The 18858-nt window shown below is 39.3% G+C and overlaps 1 protein-coding gene across 2 annotated transcripts; it reads right to left on the bottom strand.

Moving 5' to 3' along the window:
- Positions 1-427: 427 nt before the first annotated feature.
- LOC117136450 (neuropeptide CCHamide-1 receptor) lies at positions 428-18432 on the bottom strand. 2 transcript variants are annotated; one of them, XM_033297368.1, is made up of 9 exons: positions 18098-18432; positions 7511-8015; positions 4941-5167; positions 4747-4850; positions 4482-4691; positions 3347-3450; positions 2690-2827; positions 1389-1535; positions 428-1319 (listed from the first exon to the last, which is right to left on the bottom strand). In XM_033297368.1, the coding sequence occupies exons 2-9, from the start codon at positions 7861-7863 to the stop codon at positions 1103-1105; spliced, it is 1500 nt and encodes a 499-aa protein (XP_033153259.1). In that variant the 5' UTR covers positions 7864-8015; positions 18098-18432; the 3' UTR covers positions 428-1102. The 2 variants fall into 2 exon arrangements, 1 of the variants encoding a protein (XP_033153259.1); XR_004459092.1 differs by lacking the exon at positions 428-1319 and having other exon boundaries at positions 1468-1535; positions 2566-2827.
- Positions 18433-18858: the final 426 nt, after the last annotated feature.

Here is an 18858-nt window from a genome sequence, read left to right on the forward strand (position 1 = left end):
TTCAAAGGGTTTCCGCAGTCAAATCAAACGACTGTTCCATGACTTTTCAAAAACACACGACCGTACAACAAAAAAAAGATGTAAGCGATTTGTTTGAAGTGAATAAGATTAAGTTGTGACTCCGATTTCACCTTTTTGTGCCTGCAGCCAAACCAATTAATCTCCCCAAAAATGTCCCACGCCGAGCCTTGGAACCGCAGGGAGTTTTCCCGATCCCAATCCAAATCCCAAGCCCGTTGGCTTTTCCTTTTCTCAGGTCGCGACCGGCCTATCTTCTTGTCGTTGCGGTGGGCAAAGTTTTCCTTTAGAGCTCCTATTAAAGTTGCCTCTGTAATTTAATTTCCCATCAATTTCGCTGAATATTTTGGGACATTCGGTGACTTTCGCGACCAGCAGACAAATGGAGACAAAGTTTTTAAACGCACAATTTACATTTATTTTCAACTCTATATGCTGGCACATAAAAATGTATTTACAAAGTTTCTCTTGGTCTATTTAAGAGCACACAATAAGTCTAATATAATTTATAGGTAAAATATGTTTAGCTTAAAGCCGCGCCACGGCTGCAATACTTTAGTTTACTTAATGGATTAATTTCCATAGCTGTGACACAGAAAAATACATCAAAATTCTTAGGTATTTGTTTATTTACATTAAGTAAAAACTTTGTTACTTCGATTCGTTGCCAAAGTTTAAACAAAGCCATTTTTAAGTTGTTTTTGATGGCAACTTTTTGGTTTTTACATTCGAATTTATGTTTAGTGTAGTGTCCCAATATTAAATTTAATATATTACCAATGTAAGAAACGAATTTAATTAATAATATGCTTCAGAAATACTAAGCTGCAAACAAAATACATTTTCCAAATTACCTAGAAAATTTCTTTGTACAGTCATTAAAATTAAAGAATAAACTGGAAACTGCTTTTGTAAGTTGTGTGCCTAATGTTGAAATCATTTCAAATTGTAGGTGTAAAATCTTTAGCTTTCAGATACATTAACTTTTGATTTCGATAGAGTGCTAAGAATGCATTGGCTAGCGGTTGCCCGAATTCCTGTAAACTCCGTTTAAATCCAATCAGCCACGATTTCTCTGCGGGATTCAGTTCAACAGCGATTCCTGGAACTTGGCTGGACTCGACCTGGTCTGCTGGCCAATCTCGTTAAGCGGCAAAAATCCGTAGGACGGCGGTGCGGGTGATTCATTGTGACCTGGTGCTTGGAGCACGGGCAATGCCAATTCCACGGCTGAAATGGGGGCTCCGTTCTGATTCCCGCCATTGGGCAGGGTGGTTATCGTTGTCTCCTGCAGGCGACAGCTGTCCATTGTGGTGGTCATAAATGATGGGTTCCGGACAGTTGAAAACAGGAATAGGGGCAGCACTCACCTGCGGATGGTGCTCTGGTAGCAGGAGTGCCGGGACTGGAAGCGCTTGGAGGCCGTGCTGGTCAGCGAGGTGTCCCGGTGCATGCAGAAGGTGTCGTGCTGGCCGCGCTTCTTGCGCCGTCCACTTGCTCCGCGGCAAAACAGATATCTGGCGGAGAAGAGTGCAGTTTTCGGAACAATGGTTCCGGATTCGCGGGTCAAGCAAAAATATTTCATAAAATTCCTTCACATGGAACGCTTAATGTGTTTACACCGAGCAAAATTGGTACGGAGTCTTGTTGAAATCAATTGTGTGAGTCACAAAACATTCTTGATTCTTATAAGAATAACTACGTAACTGTGAAATTTAGAGATACTTTAAATAAATCTGAATATGAAATGTTTGTAATAATGAATATAATGTTTGTAATGTTTGTAATAATCAAAATGCGTTAATGTATGTCAAAATTAAATATTTGGAGACCTCTATTAAACTTGTATCCGATTGTCAGATTTTTCAAAGTTCGTCAGCTAAATAAATATTAAAATAAATTTCTATCTTATTTCAAAAATGTTCCCAGTGCATGCGAAAGCATCAAAAAAAAAAATTGCAGATTGCAATTTGAGAGCATAAACTCATATCGAAGGGGAAGTGTGGCAATTGGTCATTGAATGAACAAAAAATATATATACTTTAATGATAGTTGAGAAAATTGCTGGAAAATTGATGAAATGAAAATGAAAAGGGTGGTTGCAACATATGTTTGGCAAAAACTCATAACATCCCTATGGTTTTCATAAAAATAATGTTTTAAATAAAATGAACGAAAATGCATTGAATTGCCTTGCTGTTCTTTTATTTTCTCATCCATCAATTATTCCACCTTCTTCAATCTTGTCATCAGTAGAGCTCTCAAATTGAGTCAAAATTATTTAAAATAACATAACTAAATAACGGCAAAAAGTTCTGTATGAATAAAATTATGAAATGAAAACAACTTCAAAGCGACTAACTCCAAAAGGATGACCAACAAACTACGAAATGCGTTGTGCTTAAAGTTGTGGATAAAATCGCAGTGAACTTTCAAGTCACGCATGTTTGCTCAAATGTTTATAGATGTTTCTTTGCTCCTTTGTTATTTAAAAGTTAAGAGTTTTGTATAGAAACAGTGATACAAGTTGAGTTGGCTTACGCTTACAGTTACGGGGCTACAGTTTGTTTATTGATTTGCTAGCGACAGTCGACTGCCGACTAGCGAGTACCGATTGGTCATGCTGTAGCGCTGTTATGCGGCTGGTGGATTGATGTAAACGAACAAATACCTATTGAAATGCTTGCGAAAGGCGCCGCTCACGAAGTACAGGGCCACAGGATTCGCACAGCTGTTGGCAAAGGACATGCAGTAGGCGACGATGCGCAGCACATGCCAGAAGGCATTGTAATCATCCTGGGCGGTGGGCCTGCAAAGGAAGAAAACGGATATAAGGTCGTCTATCAGATACCCAGTAAAAGTATTTGCATGACATAATACAAATTTGGTGCTGAGTTGGGTAAGAAAAATTTAATAAGTGTAGTAACATGATATATTATATTTATTTATGCAAATAATATAAGCTCGGTTTGTAGCATTTTATATGCCTATATGCATATACTTTCCGAGTATCCCTTGAAATGAACACAAACAAACACCGGGATTCAGAGTGAGCAAAGCACCCATAATGGAGATATCGGAGAGAAATTGATTGTCCGACGTCCCAGGCGAACAAGTGTCGGACAAATGGCAACAACATTACTCATACGCAGGACCCTTTGTGAGCAGGCACGTCGATATGTGCGCCATATCCTTTGCTGCCGGCAGGTTCCCTTTTATCCGCTTGACAAATTGACTTTCCATCCATTCATTCACGAGCATACACCATGCCCAGTTTAGCACCCCTCCAGGGAGGTGGATCACAAATCAGAGGACCCAGAGCACTCACCAGAAGTAGAACCAGAGGAAGAAGACGTGGTAGGGCAGAAAGCAAATTCCAAAGATGACAACGAAGGCCAGCACAGTAACAGCCACTTTGCGACGGGCACGAACCTGAAAATAAAAATGAAACACAAACATCAACATGGGTTAATCGGTAATGGGAAAAAAAGGGTATCAATGCCTGCGGTTTCTACACATCTAACATAATCCTCTTAAAAAATTCATCGAAAACAGTGAGCTTAGTGAACAAAATAGCAACAGCAGCTCCACCTAGCGGTGATTATAAAAAATCAAAACTCATAGGTTTTTTTTTTAAATTCTTGTTATGTACAAGGATGCTGAAAAAAAGTTTTTATATTACATTTACGTGTTACATTCTATTTTAAAAATATAATACACCCTAAAATTAACGTGTCACGAGTATGAAAATTAAACACAATGTTGTACACTGTTCTACAATTTAAAGTTGAAGGACCATAAAGTTTGGGTTGTTTTAAAAAATTTTTAAAAAGCGGAAAGTCATTGACAATTGATGAAAGCTTAAGCAAAGTTTATCTGCAAACAAAAGAAGAAAAAGTTCGAGCGACCTAAAAGAAATTAAAAGTTCGCATAAAATACTTTTTGTCAGCATTTTCTGGTGTTTAAACATTTCACTTCGTACACAATGCCACTGACTTTCTTTTTGAAATGTCATGATTCATGAATGCTGTAAAACAAAATAACATAAGCAGAAAGTCAATTGCAAAAAGGCAACAAAAAATGAGAACAAACTGTAGCCAACTGAAAACAGAATACCTAATAAATTAAACTTTTGAAATAGATATTATCATGTTGTAAATTTCATTGAGACAGCACGAATGAATACGAAAGTTATTGATAACATCACGTGCTCTTAAACCAACAAAAAGTTGGTCAATTTATTCCTTTGAATTTCCGAGCGGCAGTCCAGTTAGTATGAATATTTTATGCTATCCAACTGAATAGAAAAAGTTTTTGCACACATTTTTTTTTACGAATGCAGTTTGGCGAGAACTGTATAATTCACTCTACCTTTTTTCGCCAAAATGGACTAAATGATTGATTTCAATTGGTGGTACTTATGAATTCGGTAAATGGTAAACATAAATTGAATTTGGACTAACCTGACGCACAGCTCCCTGAATTTCACCAGGAACACTGGCCGAATACATCAAATGGAGGGCGATGAGCACGTAGAAAACTGCTATGACGACCAAAGGAATGGCGTAGTAGACCAGGAAGTGCAACAGGACCATGGACTTGGCGTAGTTGATGCCCCACTCCTCCGGATACGGATAGCAAATGACTATGGACTTTTCGTTTATGCCGAGATGCTGCCGGAACGGGAAAAACATAAAAACGTATTTTGGCAATGGAGGGATGAGCTACCTTCAGGTTACTTCCAATTAGAGCTGGCAGTCCGCAGAGTATGGCCAGCAGCCAAATGGAAACCGCGGTGGCCAAGGTCATTCTAGTGGCCCGACGACCACCTCCTGCCAAATATAAAAGCAATACAAATAAGAAAGGAGTTAAAAAAGGAGAATTATGTTCTTTTCTGCCATAAACCGCCAATTTGAACTCACCATGAGCGTGAAACTTCCTCAAAGGATCCACGATGGCAAAGTAGCGATCGCCGGATAACGCAGTCAGCGTAAACACCGACACCCCGATGGACACATCCTTCATGAACTCCGACAGGCTGCACAGGAAGCTGCCATATGGCCAATACTCAACTGTGTAAACTGTGGAGGCGAGCGGCACTGTGGTTACAATAACCAGCAGATCGGCCAGGGCCAGTGATAAAATGTAGCTAAAAGAAATTTATAAGTAAATTTTAAACTAAAATATACTACATAATAATAGAAATTACGAGTTAAGCCCAAATCTTTAAGGTTACTCATGCCAAAGCCATTTGTGTTCATCAACCGTTCATTTTGTGTTCATTGTCTGTTCATTTAGCGTTCATCTACTGTTCATTTTCCGTCCACAATCTGTTCATCGTCCGTTAATCGCCGGAGTATCGACTTTTTCTGAATTTATGTTTAACTTTTTGAGATAAACAGGCTGACTTTGCAGCGGAGTTAGCTCATCTTTTGGCGCCGCACGTGTCCTTGTCACATTTTAGTGTGATAAAAATGTGGCACCCCTTTGATTTATGTGTGCCAAACTTTTTAGGGAGTAATACAATGACCATTAAAATTGATTTATCTAGCATAAGCCATATTAAGTGGAATGTAAATTCTTCGTCGCCCAAGAAGACAAAAGAAGGCGAATTTAACTATTTATTTTAACTGGGTTTTGGCATCTGCCACCGCACACTGGAGGCCAGCGAACGAATGGTGCTCAGTGGCACTTCCAATTCGGTCCGTGATCTCATGCAGTAATTCCGACTTTATCCAACCTCGCCGCTTACCATAAATAAGCTGCATGTGGCACTTTGTTTGCCACGTTCTATGGCCGCAGCTACGGAAATGCAACACCAAATTACGTTTTTGTGGCCCCCCGGCAAAGCCGATAAGGGTCCTTTGATATCCTGGCCAGGCACTTGGCTTTTAAAGCACCAAACTTGGCTCTCACCAATTTACCACCAGGGCAACGAAATGCAATTTCAGCGTAATTTGATCAGTTGACATTTGCTTTCGTCTGCGAGTTTTATGTGAGTTAAGCTTAATGCAAAATCGTGTTGCCTGCAAACTCACACATTTCATCTGGCCATGTTTCAACATCCTTTGGCGAACGAAAGTGGTAGCAGCCATGTGGCAAAACAATCTGGCTTTAAGCGCAAGTGGCGCAGCTTTTCAGGCCGCATTGACCGCTTGGGCCAACAAAGTGAAATGTTTTAATTGGCCGGCATTGGCCCACCCTTTACCCACAAGGTCGTAGCCTTTAATGATGAACGCGTGTCGCTAATAAACTACTTCACAATGCCAAGGAGTTGCCACGAGAAACCGTTGTGGTTCGAGTTATTTATTTTAAGACTTGCTAAAATTATTGTGAAAATTATTAAGCCACTTTAAGTCATAGGAATCTCTAAGGAATTAAAGGAAAGCCATTTAATATTATAATTTAATTAGCTCAGGATTTCATTCATTCGTACATTCTTAAGTGCATCAATATAAATTCTGACCAAACTCGCTTTGAAACGACTTAACCTGAAGCAATTCAATAGACTTTACTTTATAGTTTCCAAAAATGTGCGAGCATTTGTAAATGGAAGGAAAGAAGGCAGTCACAATAAATGCTTGAATATGCCAACTGGCTTCCTTTGGTCTCAAAGTGCTCGTACAATTCATTTTCGTTCGTCCTTAAGGACTTACTTTGGCTTCCCGGAAAGTAGGCAACATCTCGTTTATGTAAGTCACATAAGGTTTTTGTTATTGTGCATGGCTGAAAATCATATTTATCTCGTTCGTAAGCCTGGTAGAATAACTTGATTTATGACACACTACGCTTTGGAGTATGTAAGATATATGTACGAGTATGTACATATATGTATGTACCAAAATCAACCCCGACATGACTAATTAGTTATGCCATTTTCCTGTTCGTCGTCTGTGAAAACATCAACAGCTGCCAATCGATCTAGATATACATATATATGTGGGTGCATATGTGAATGGGAAATTTTAAGCAATTTCCATGCGGAGGCGGCAACGACATTACCATTATCATCGCCGCCTGGCAGCCTCTTCCACTTCCACTTCCTGTTCCTCTTCCTGCCTGCCACTTAATTAACCGATGGGCTGGGGCAGGACTATTTTCAGGCACTGTTCTTGGCCAACTCGTGACATTTGCCTTTTGCATGCATAATTTGGCGCAGACTCTTCGCTGCCAGGCGTGTGGCATATAATTAAATTCAATTTAAATTGCACGTAAATCAAAAAGACATTTTCCAACCAAACGATCGGAACTGCTGCAACGACTAGTTCATACCCTATAAGGATACTTAACTTGTAGTAGGAGCAAATTCCTGGCTTAGCTGTTTCATCTTAAGCTCTATGACAAGCTAAACATTTTTCTATATATTCATTCTTTAGCAGCTTATAAAAATATTTGAAACACCAATTCTATTTTCCGTCCACCATTAGCTGTATCTACCCATCCTAAACCCAGCTTTTCCAAAGTTATGAAAACTTTTCCCCGGGGAACTCACGTGTTTGGAACATTTCGCATCTGTCGCACACTGAGGAAGACCACAATCAAAGTGCCATTGCCCAGGACACCGACCACGAAGATCAGGGCGAAGAGGATGGGCACGATGTAGGTTTCCGGTCGCCGGCCGTAGGGCACGTAGGGTGTCTCGGTGGTGGCCAGTTCGCTGTAGTTCTCGGAGGAGCCGGTGTCCAGGAGGGGCCACTGTGTGGACTGGCTGACCACCATGGCCAGATCCCACAGCGTCTCGGTGACATTCGGCATGGGGGTTAGGGCTGTGGGGGCTTCACCCGAAGTGTCCAGGCCGATGTTCATGTCCAAGTCCGTTTCCATGCTCACCAAGTTGGCTATCATCTGGGCGAAATGTACTGCGTCCGCTCGATTTTCCCCTCGTTTAATGCCCGTTTCCTTGCCCAACAAAACGGAAATTGTTTAAGCCAACATGATTAATTTGATTTTTTCATGGCTCGTTGGCTTGCTGCATTTTTGCATCCAATTCCATGCAGCTGAAAGTAGGGGAAAAACAATACAATTTGTTACATGAAATTGATTCAATTTGCTTTCTGTTTTGCTTTAATGGGTTTGTAGAAAATGCAATTATTCGCTATTAAATTCTTGCTGCCCAATAGTCCAAAAATGCTGTGCATATTTTCAATGCTATTAAATGGTTGATTCCATTCGTGTTTGTTTACTTTTCATATATTTGCTGTGGGATCAATTTATTGTTTTTTGTCCTATGGCAAACAAATTTCTATTGTTTTAAGGCAAACCTGTATGTTGAACACGGAAATCGAAAGGCTAAATTAAACTTTAATTGAACTTTATTTTCTTGGGACCTATAAAATGTCAATTGTTGTCGTTATTGCAAATTTTGGAAGCAGCAGCGACATAAACTGAATAATAATATTGCTTGAATGGTTTAAGCTGAATTTAAAATCATTGCGCCTTTGTGCAACTTAAATTGAATAGCAAATTTCGCAAGCTTCATTACAAATAACATTTAAATTTGAGATACATGTACAAAGGATGAACTTTTCATCTAATCTGCTTCTCTGTCGTTGTGTGATTTATTCCATTTACGATTCAAGTGCATTTGTTCTCCAACTAAACTGTATAATTGCATCGCAGATGCACATTTGCACATTTTCGTGGGAAAGGATTTCAGAAATGCGCTCTGCACTCCTTCGTTAATTAAATGCTTCCCTACAGCTGGCTAATTTGGTATTCCCTTTCTCGAAAGTTTAACCCGAAACACGTGCTAACTTTCCATTAAAGCCAATCAAGTGAAAATCGGGCCATGAGCAGCAAGGGGCTTTATGTAACAGATTTATGGCTGGGGCAAGGAATTTCTTATCAACTTGATGGGGCTGCTCCTTGGATGTCCTGCCCCCGTTCGACACTTCAAGGAATGCATATCCTGTCATTACATTTCCAGCCATTAACCACACACAGCCGCACACAACAACCACACATCGAGTTACAGTGACTCATAAAATGTAACTGACGCCCGAGGAAACTTCAACGACTTGGACGTAGGAAAATCTTGAGTGCGGAAAAACTCTGCGTAATTGAAATCTGTGCATTCGGCTTTCCTTTCCTTTCCTTTCGCCCTGCCTGTCATTTCGTTGACATAAAAAATTATGAATGGTCTGCCCCATCTCATCCAGGTGAGTGTTAACATCCGCCGGAATCTTTAGTCCACCGACACTCCACCGCTTTCCTTTCAGCTGCATGAGGCCATCAGGCGGATGCGATGGAAAATTTGATGCAGAAACTGTAAAAACAGATGCCTTTAAAAATCAAATCCGGTATGAATGCATAAATACGATTTGCATAAACCGAGTGAGACGTTATTTCGATGCCACAAAGTTGCTAAAGTGCTGGCTTCTCCTTGGACGGGATATGTGTGCTAACTTTTCGACTCAGGATTTTATTTAGCTTTAAAGTCTGAAAGTGTGCTTTTTTAAGTTAATAGCCAACAAGTAGCAGTAAATTTAACTCTGGCTAAGACTAATTAAGCCAAATTGTGCCGGCAATCAATTGGAAAAACTATCTGCAAAATTTTCGCTTATACCATTAAAGTTTACTTGGCCAACTCAGGTAAACAAGAAGGGTAAGTTACCGAGTTTTCAACAATTAGTTCGAGTCTAAAAGTTTATGTTTTTTAGTTCCAGGAAATTAATATGCCATCGATGGCAGCTCTCATAAAAACAATTGGTTTTTAATGAGTTTGCGATGCAATTGAGAGCAAGCTAATTACACGCGGTAATAAAAAAGTCCACTAATGAAAGCAAAATTAAAGCTAGTCAAACAATTAAGTAATAATTATGTGCTAAATGAGCTTTGTGACTTGTTGAGTTAATAGATTATGGTAAAACTTTACTTTAGCTTTGTCACAAACAAATGAAGATCAGAAATAAATGTTATTTGAATTTAATTACTTTCGTCGTAAGCCCTTTCTCCTCGTTCATCATTTATGAAATGAAAAGAAAATTAAATTTGAGCTTGCTGCTTTTCTTTTGATTTTCAAAAACTTTTCGTCTTGTTTTCAATGGCCATTTCATATTTACCAGTTCGCCAGTTCGTTAGACTTTCGAGAAGTCTGTGCACTTCGAGTAACTTGAGTTGAATTAAATTTTCCTTTGTTGACCTAAAGGGCTTCTCCAAGAATTGGTCCAAAAATTGAGCTGGCGAAATTCGCCAAATACCCGAATATGCAAATGAAGTTAGAGAACAAAGCCATACTAATTAAGAAATTTCGAGCAGTCGCAAATCGCTGAATTATATTCAAAAACTGAAACCGGCTGCCCGATGAGCCTGTTGAAATGTCAACATGGGTCGCCATTGTTTGTCACCCAGCGTAATTAATTTGTTAACTGAATGTTAACACGAGTGGGTGGTGTTGGGTTGCGGTCAGGTTTATTAGCACAACACTTAGCTAATTGAATTTTGACACTGACTACTAGGCCAAGTGATAAATTATGCCCTTTAAAGTGCCACGCATCACACACTTAATTCGCAGCCCTAACGATAATGGATATATTTGGGCACCCAGTGCCATTAGACCGGCAAATAAACCTGTTAGCCTATATCAATAACTGGCTTACAGCACAAGTTCGCAGCGAAGTGCCGTGATTTATGGCATCCAGTGGCCGGCAGAAGTCCGCTTATCTGGTGACCATCTGGATGTCAACTATTTACGGACTCCCAGCGAACGGGTGACCCACGATTTGTTACCCCGATCATTTGGTTTGACACAGTTGAAACTAAGAAGACAGGGTAAGACAAATAGCCTATCATAAATACGAACTGAAAATTGCAAGTTGTTGTTTGGTCTTCGTATTGAAACGGCGTGATATCCTGGAATTAGTTATGCTATCCTTTTATACTATTTGTTTCATGCTAAACCAATAGTTTGATTAAATAATACCTTGTAAGCTGAAGGTTTCTCTTCCTACCATAAAATTTAACTCAATTTCCAGGGTAGCAGTTAGTCACCACCCTCCACGCGCTGCTTGTAACATTTGTGGCTACATGCTCACGAGTGATTTTGATAAATCAATGCAATTTATCAGTAGTTCAGCTATGGACACACGCCACTTAAATGCCTCGCACTCGTATCCCGCGATCCGGAGGAAGTGGGGGGCACCAGCATAGGTGCTGCTATCCCAGCCCACTGGAAGCATGTTATCACATGGCAAACAGTCGGCCCACGTTGCCAAGCATTTGGGCATCGAGCTGAATCTTATCTCATGGTTTTTAGGACTTAGTGCGTCTCCATAATAAATGCAGTTAAGTCGGGATTGTTTTGGGGACAAAGGGCGCGCTGGGAACTCGCAACACCGCATGAATGTTGTGAATAAATAACGCGGGTGTTTTGGACACTCGTACTCCAACACGAAAAACAAAAAAAAAACATAAGAAAGATGAGCTCTTTTCCATTTTTCCGTTGTGCAGGAATTGTTTTCGCTTTTCATATGAAATATGCGTAAAAAACGGGGAGACAGGCTTTACCAAAAAGATTTGCGATTGGCCATTTGTTTTGCCGCATGTAATTGAATACCCGCGTGCCTGATATTTATTTATTTATTTATGCAAATGTAATGAAAGGAAAATACGATGTTCAATCATTTATTCCTGGGAAAAAGCTTATATATAGCTGAGTAAATTTGCTGAATTTTGATATCTGTTATATTTTTAAAATCTTGTCATATTGCTGACTTAAAGCTTGTGGCTGCTTTTTAATGCAGACTTTAATGGCACTATAATTTCAGTCGGATTATGGAAATATAAGTGTACCCAAATACCCGCATGTTCGAGCATTAAGCATCCACTAAGAAGTGGTGATAAAAAATCAAATATAGGCGACCCATAAGCCATTACAGAACAAAGTCCTTGTTGCTATACCCATTAATTGTAAAGCAAAGGGGTATATTAGATGGAAGGTACGCATGAAAAAGGTAGAAGTATGCATAAAAAGTCTTAAAAAGTATTATGAGTCAATTTGATCTAGACCATCCTCATCTTCTTTGCACTCCCTTAGCTGGCTAATGGGTATATGTTATTCGACCCACTCGACTAACTCATTGTAATTCCTCCCAGCCGCCATTTCAATATATTATTTTTCTCGCCTTTATGAAAATTGTTTTACCAGTTCGCACTTAACGCCTTCTGTGCGTAGGAAGTGGGTTTAAAATAAAGCCATAAACGATGGCAGGATTTCCGTTGTCATTATCTAGATAAATTATTTATGTAATCGCGCGTAACCATTATTTTTATGAAATTTCTATTGCCCGCGGTCTAGAAACAATTTTCCCCATCCGCCCACCAAAATCGATTGTCATAGGAAAATTCGCGATAGGAAAACCAGGAGAACAGTGCTAGCATATTTGCTGAAAAGAATGTAATAAAAGCGGGCCCGCAAAAGTGGGTGTGCTCCGTGCCCCATTCAATGCGGCACAAAAAAAAAAAAAAAACAAACTTTAAATTACCATCAAAGTATACCCTTTCATATATACCCTAATAAGCAGTTGGGATCCCGACAACGCAATTAGATTTTTCGTTGGCGCAATCAGAGTGCATTACTATGTCTGACTAAAACTTTGCCGGCAACAAACAATTTCAATTGCCTGACAACTGGTGTTTTTATGTGGTGGTTTTATGCTGAATATATAATATATATACGTATATAATTTATATTATAAAGTACATTTTTTACATTTTTGGATAGATTTTGCTAGTAAAATTTTCAATGATTTATTAACCATTTTATGCACAGAATATGTTCTTTGTTAAGTTAAAGTTTTTTAACTACATAAAAATTCAAAAATTTATATATTATTTCTTGATTAAGTTATCTTCGTTAATAGGTGTGCTTAAAAATGTATGACTTCATATTTTATTACTATCAATATATACAATTTTGTTGAGTAGCATAAAATTTTTATTTGCCAGCTTTTTGAACTTTTTTATTAAATTATTATGCTTGTCAGACTTGTTTTGGCATTTAATAATATTTGATTTTCCCAGAAGACTGAATCACAAATCCACTGGATTTTCTGGTAAACTTTCTGCAATTTAAAAGGACTAATTGCCCGATAAAAGGAGCAAATTTTTCGCCTCGTTCTGTTTTTTTTCCTTTTCTCCATTTTTTGTTTGTTTTTTTTTTTTTTTTTGGAAGGACTAAAGAGTCCTTTGCACGTATAAATGGAGTGCCCGACACTTGATTTATATACTTGAGTAATGGATGTCGCACACATAAAGTCGACTGGACAGAGCTTTTTGTAGCTGCGGGTGACAATTTAAAAAACAAAATGGAATTGCAAATGCGTTGAATAGAAGAACGCAAAATACTCTACATTACTTCAATCATTTGAACATAAACCTATATTTAAGTGTGCTATATTATTGAAAGTATTATTTATGCTTGAACAAACTCACAAGACTTAAAAGAAAAAATTGAAAACAGGGCAAGAGGCTTTTAGTTTCCTCATCAATGGAAGTATATCAGCTATGTCCTTTTTTCGTAGCCTACTTTCAGGCGTCTTTAAACGATTCGCGTTCAATCTTTCACACGCTGACAATTTATTTTTTTGCTTACATCTCTGCCTCTCGTTAATTTAAATTTTATTCTATTTTTTGCCCAACTGCCAAGCACTTTGCATACAATTGAACATTCACCCCCCCGTGCCCACATGATCCTTAATTTTCTCGTGTTTTTCCCAGGCTTTTTCTTTCTTTTTTTTTGTAGTTTGTTGACATTTCTTTGATGGGCGTAGAGCAGCTTCATTATTCAGCAACAGCTGCTGGGTCAGGGGGTTTTAGAACGAGGGGTTGTGGGAGGGAGGTGGGCGGTGTCAACACCCCTCGACACATAAATTTGACTGACTGACTGACGGACACGCCGCACTTATGCCTCAATCCATCGTGCCTACCCTCTCCTCCCCCGCGGCATCAGCACATATATCATTTTCATTTTGTAATTTGTCTCCCGCTCCCCCTGGCCATTGGTTTTCCGCTTTTCCGCCCGACTTTCGGCATTTCGCCGCGTCACGGCCCACAGTTAATTGGTTGGGTGTTGCCCATTTCTCTGCGAGCTGGGATACTGGGAGATGGGAGCAGGGATACTGGTGCCAGGCTCCTGCGTTCGTCGTCCTTCGTCCTGGTATCGCTGTCGTCGGTGTCAGGAGCGAGGTAGGCGCCTCATATTAAATTACATGACAGCTAACATGAGGTGCTAACTTCCCCTCGGCGAGCTCATTAAATGTGGAAAATAAATGGCAAATGGGGGGCGTGCCTTCACTCGTGAAAAATGCGGCAAATTCTGTTTTTACTGATGCAATTTTAATCATTTTCCTGCGATTTACATTTAGCTTGTTGAATTCTGCGTAAGTGATTTATGTAATCAGCGCATTTGACTAATTACTTGGATTAAATACATACATATTGCATTATAAATTTTAGAAAAGAGTTAATGAACTACTAAATAAAAGACATTAGGCAATTAAAACCCTATTTATTTTCAATCATTTCAAAAATATTAGCATTTCTCATTAGAACTTTATGTAAATTTCACTTGAAGAATTACCATTTTGAGCACAAAACTGCGATTTAAAGGCTTAATATTGTTTAATACAATTAAACCATAATCTCCAGATTTGAAAGCCTTGTAATTGAAAATCTCACATCCAAAGAATACAAAGCAATAAATTAATTTGGCCAGAATGCTGCAAGTTAAGTCATCGCACACTTTTCAAATTGGATGCGAAGGGAAATTAATTAATTCCAAGCGTGCGCGCTATCAGAAATGCTCCTCCTCCCAGGAGCAACTAACTTCAGGCGATATAAGTATAAGTAAAATATTAAAAATAAAACGTCTGTTTGCCCCTTCGGTTACTTAATTAATGAGTTGATGCAGCAGTGCAAATATGCATAACTTTTTAGAATTCCATGAGCTGGAAGGGCAAAAAGTCGGAAAATGGGAAAACAGGGTGGTATGCCATTTCAAATGCAACCTTTGTGCAACGCGGGAATTGCGGTTTCGTGTTACGCACAACCTAATAATGCTAATTGCATATCGGTCCGTTCTGGCTTTCGACTTTCAACTTGGCTAAATGGAGAGCCACTCTTCGGATTGGCAAGGGGTTGGATCCATTGCAATCCATTTCGTTATAAGCTTATGCAAAAATGCTCGAGATCCTAAAGTGGTCTCAACCAATCATCAAACATGAGTTATTATGAGAAGGTATTAATTACTAAAGTGTTTTGGAAAATGTATTTTTAAGCGAATCATTCTTCTATAAATGTCCGTGTTTTTGTATCACAAATAGCTGTAAGTATAAATAATACAGCATAAAATATATGTACAATTGTAATAATCTATATTTGCCATCTAGCAAAAGAAAAGTTCTTTTTCCCTTGGGTAATTATATCATTTGCCATTTGCAGATGCACAGACATCCACTGCTAATAACTTTTCTTGGTAAAGATTTGAATCTGGACGACAACAAGACTGTCAATGTCCAGAGTCCTTTGGACAAAAGCATCGGAAAAAAGCAGCAGTGAAAGTGAAAGCAGGAGTGAAAGTGAAAGTGAACGAAAAGTAAAGGCCAGAAGTGAGAGACAAAGGCACTTGAGAAGTTCCGCATCATTACACGGGTGTTTTGTGGTGATTGGCTTTTGTATTGGGATGATCTCTGGCCACGCCCCCAATGCAAACAAAAACTTCAACGAGTATTGAGATTGAGATTCCGGGCAGAAATGACAGTTTGGACCAGCTCAGATCCAGACACTTGAAGTGACGACGTCTTGTGTTTGCCCGAACGAACGAACTTTTCCAACTAAAACAAAAGGAGGAAAACTACGTGTGTATCTAACATTTCAATTTAAGTTCGCCGAGAGTTTCCTTCGCTGCCGTTCCTGCCCTTGATTAACTACAAACAGCGTGTGCCCGTGGATTCGGCTCCATTTCCACCTAATTAGTTGCAATTGTTTGCCGCCTTACATTCACTTCGTTCCGACTGTGACGCGCACACATGGCGTATGCGCATTATAAAAATTTATGACTCATAGAAATTAAACGACTGTCATTCGTATGTATTAGCCGGGCGAAATTAGTTTGTCCTAGCAGATCCCAGACGTCGCCGGGAGTTTGAGGGCTACAAATGGTTGGGAACTCGAAATGGGTGCGGTTAGCAGGGTTTTCTTTGGTTTCCGGGAAGAACAATAGCGACGCAACAAAACGCGAAAGATGCATATCAAATGGTTGCCAGCATAAATCAAAGGTAACCCAAATACATAAATATCATGCTATAAACATGTTTATAGGCCGGACTTCTGGGGAGTTGAATATAGAAACCTTATCTAAGCAATTTCGCTTGTTCATTTGTATATTTCTCCCCCTTTTGGGCGCCGCTAAATAATGTATAAACTTGGCCTTTAATTGAACTTTTCGCAGATAAGCAGTCAATAAATCGAGAATGTAAAATGTATTTGCTTTTACGCGGCTTTTCGCTATATATACATATATAATTTTTTTTCGTTTCGTTTTTGTAAGATTTGCCAACGAAAATTTGGCAAGGTGCTGATATTGTTTAATTCGTAGGCACCTTAAATCAATCCATTCAACAGAATAACATTCTCGAAATCACACCCATATGCTTCTGTACCATATTCATGCATTTGTTTACATAGTTTTTGTTTAATGCTGTCGCGTCGGCTAATTATAAACAAACTTACTCAATGGACTGACTAGATGGACGGATCGTGTCCAGGAGCACGCCCCATTTAAATATATATACGTATATATATAGACAATTTCAGCGATTAGATGCGAAGGAAGACTATATTTTCCAAGAGCTGGCAATTTGTTTTGCCTCACAAGTTTTCGCGATCGTGAGGCCATGCTAATGGCACCTTAAAGCCACGTTAACGCATCCAGCTGCCCAAAAGCAAATAAATGGCTACCACAACCGATGCACTCTGGGATTCCGCCTGCATTTTTATTTCCCACCCAGTCATTTTTGTGCATTCTCAAGTGTTCCTGTCCATGGCTTTAGCTTGTTTTGGTGTTTTTCCCCTGGTTTTTCATTAGCTTGGGAGTTTCCGTCCTGTGGCACAGTGTGCAGCATGAAAAGGGTGTTGCCCAAATCCCCGAATAAAACATGAGCTCAAGATTCTGATTACGACTGTAACCTTTATGTCTGCTCCTCCTAAATTGAAATGAAAAACACGCAGAATTTATGGTGCATGGAAAGATACTATTCTAATTTAAAACCATTACTTAAAAAAAAATTTATTCGAAAAAGATTTTTGTAGTACAAATATAATATTATTGAACTAGAAAATCTTTTTTTCACGAAAAGATTTAGCTAAATATAAAGAAATTTTTTCTGTGTAATGGATGACCACAAATTGAATGACAAGGAGTGCAACGGTCTTGTCAATAAAAACTGAATTAAAATGGAGGCAGGAGTGTTGTAGTAGTTATTAGGAATTATTCATTGAAATTGCGTAACTCAAAATTTGAATTCAATCAACAGGAAATCTATGCTCGAGCAAGGGTAGCAATCGCATTTAAATGGAAATTTCTATGGTCTGTTTCGAGCATCGGTTTTGAAAATATCCAACCCATATTCAGGATTTATGGGGCCGCACTAGCCGTAACAATCCAACGGAAAACGGAAGCAAAATAAACAGCACAAAAGCGTAGCGGAAACAGAAACAGAACCCCAGGAAAAAGGGGCCCGTTTTTGCCGATTTGGATGTATGTAAATGCATATAAGCTTTGGCATCCACACACAATTTACGATTGCAGCTGCAGTTTCGGAGGAGTCAAGAAGCGGAAACCCGTACTATTTCACGGCCCCTTTACGGATTCAAATGTCGATAGGCGGACAGGGAATTTATGGAGCTCTCATCAATTTCTCCGGATAATAAAGCCGCCATATGCACTCTCGAATGTCAGCTGTCGAAAAGCCAGGAAAAGGGCGATTACGCGAGATTAAACGATCAATTTTTAATTTGCCATTTCCGAGACCGCAGATACACACATCTCCATCAATCTGCAGTTATTATTTATTATGCTTACATTTGCGTTAAAGTGTTTTCCGTGTTTCTCGTGTTTTCAAGCGATTCCGGGCGTCGCATCTCATTTAGGATGCCACTTAAACAGGATGTGGATGGGCAGAGCACATGCCACGCACACACCGCACACTTGGGCCAAATTTTGTTTACACCGCCCAGACACAACACAACACACACGGGGAAGAATTGAAATGAATGAATTTATTGAATTCTTTTTAGCGGGACGCAAAAGCACTTGAGACTCTATCGCCGGATATTGGCATCAACGCTGCCAAATCGCCGAGTACATCCGAAAAATTGAGTTTTTGAACTTGAACTGTCCGTCGGCGCGGAGGAGAGAACGCATGCGACTTGTTGGCGCGCGCGAAAACGTTTGGCTTGGTTTTGCTTTGGCCTTTCCTTAGGTGCCTGGCTGCATGTTGGCCGGACCAATTGATCCGGAGATTGGTTGGGGCGCCAGAATGGGAACCCCACTCTGTTTGGCTAAGAAATGCCGGCACTTTTGCACGCAAGCGCAGCAACATGTTGCTGGCGGTTTCAATTGTTGCAGCAAAATAATGCAACATCTATGTATGTAAGCATTGATCACAGATTACAATGTTTACATTATTTTTAATAATTATTTAATTGGCTTTCATTTTTCAGTTATATTTGCTATGTAATTTACTGGATTTATTTTAAATGTACCTCCCAACCGGCTTATTGATATCGATATAAGTCGATAAGTGCCGGCATTTCGTTATCGATGAGTACGCGCTCACTTTC

The sequence above is a fragment of the Drosophila mauritiana genome, chromosome 2R (assembly GCF_004382145.1).
Source record: "Drosophila mauritiana strain mau12 chromosome 2R, ASM438214v1, whole genome shotgun sequence".
Classification (NCBI taxonomy): domain Eukaryota; kingdom Metazoa; phylum Arthropoda; class Insecta; order Diptera; family Drosophilidae; genus Drosophila; species Drosophila mauritiana.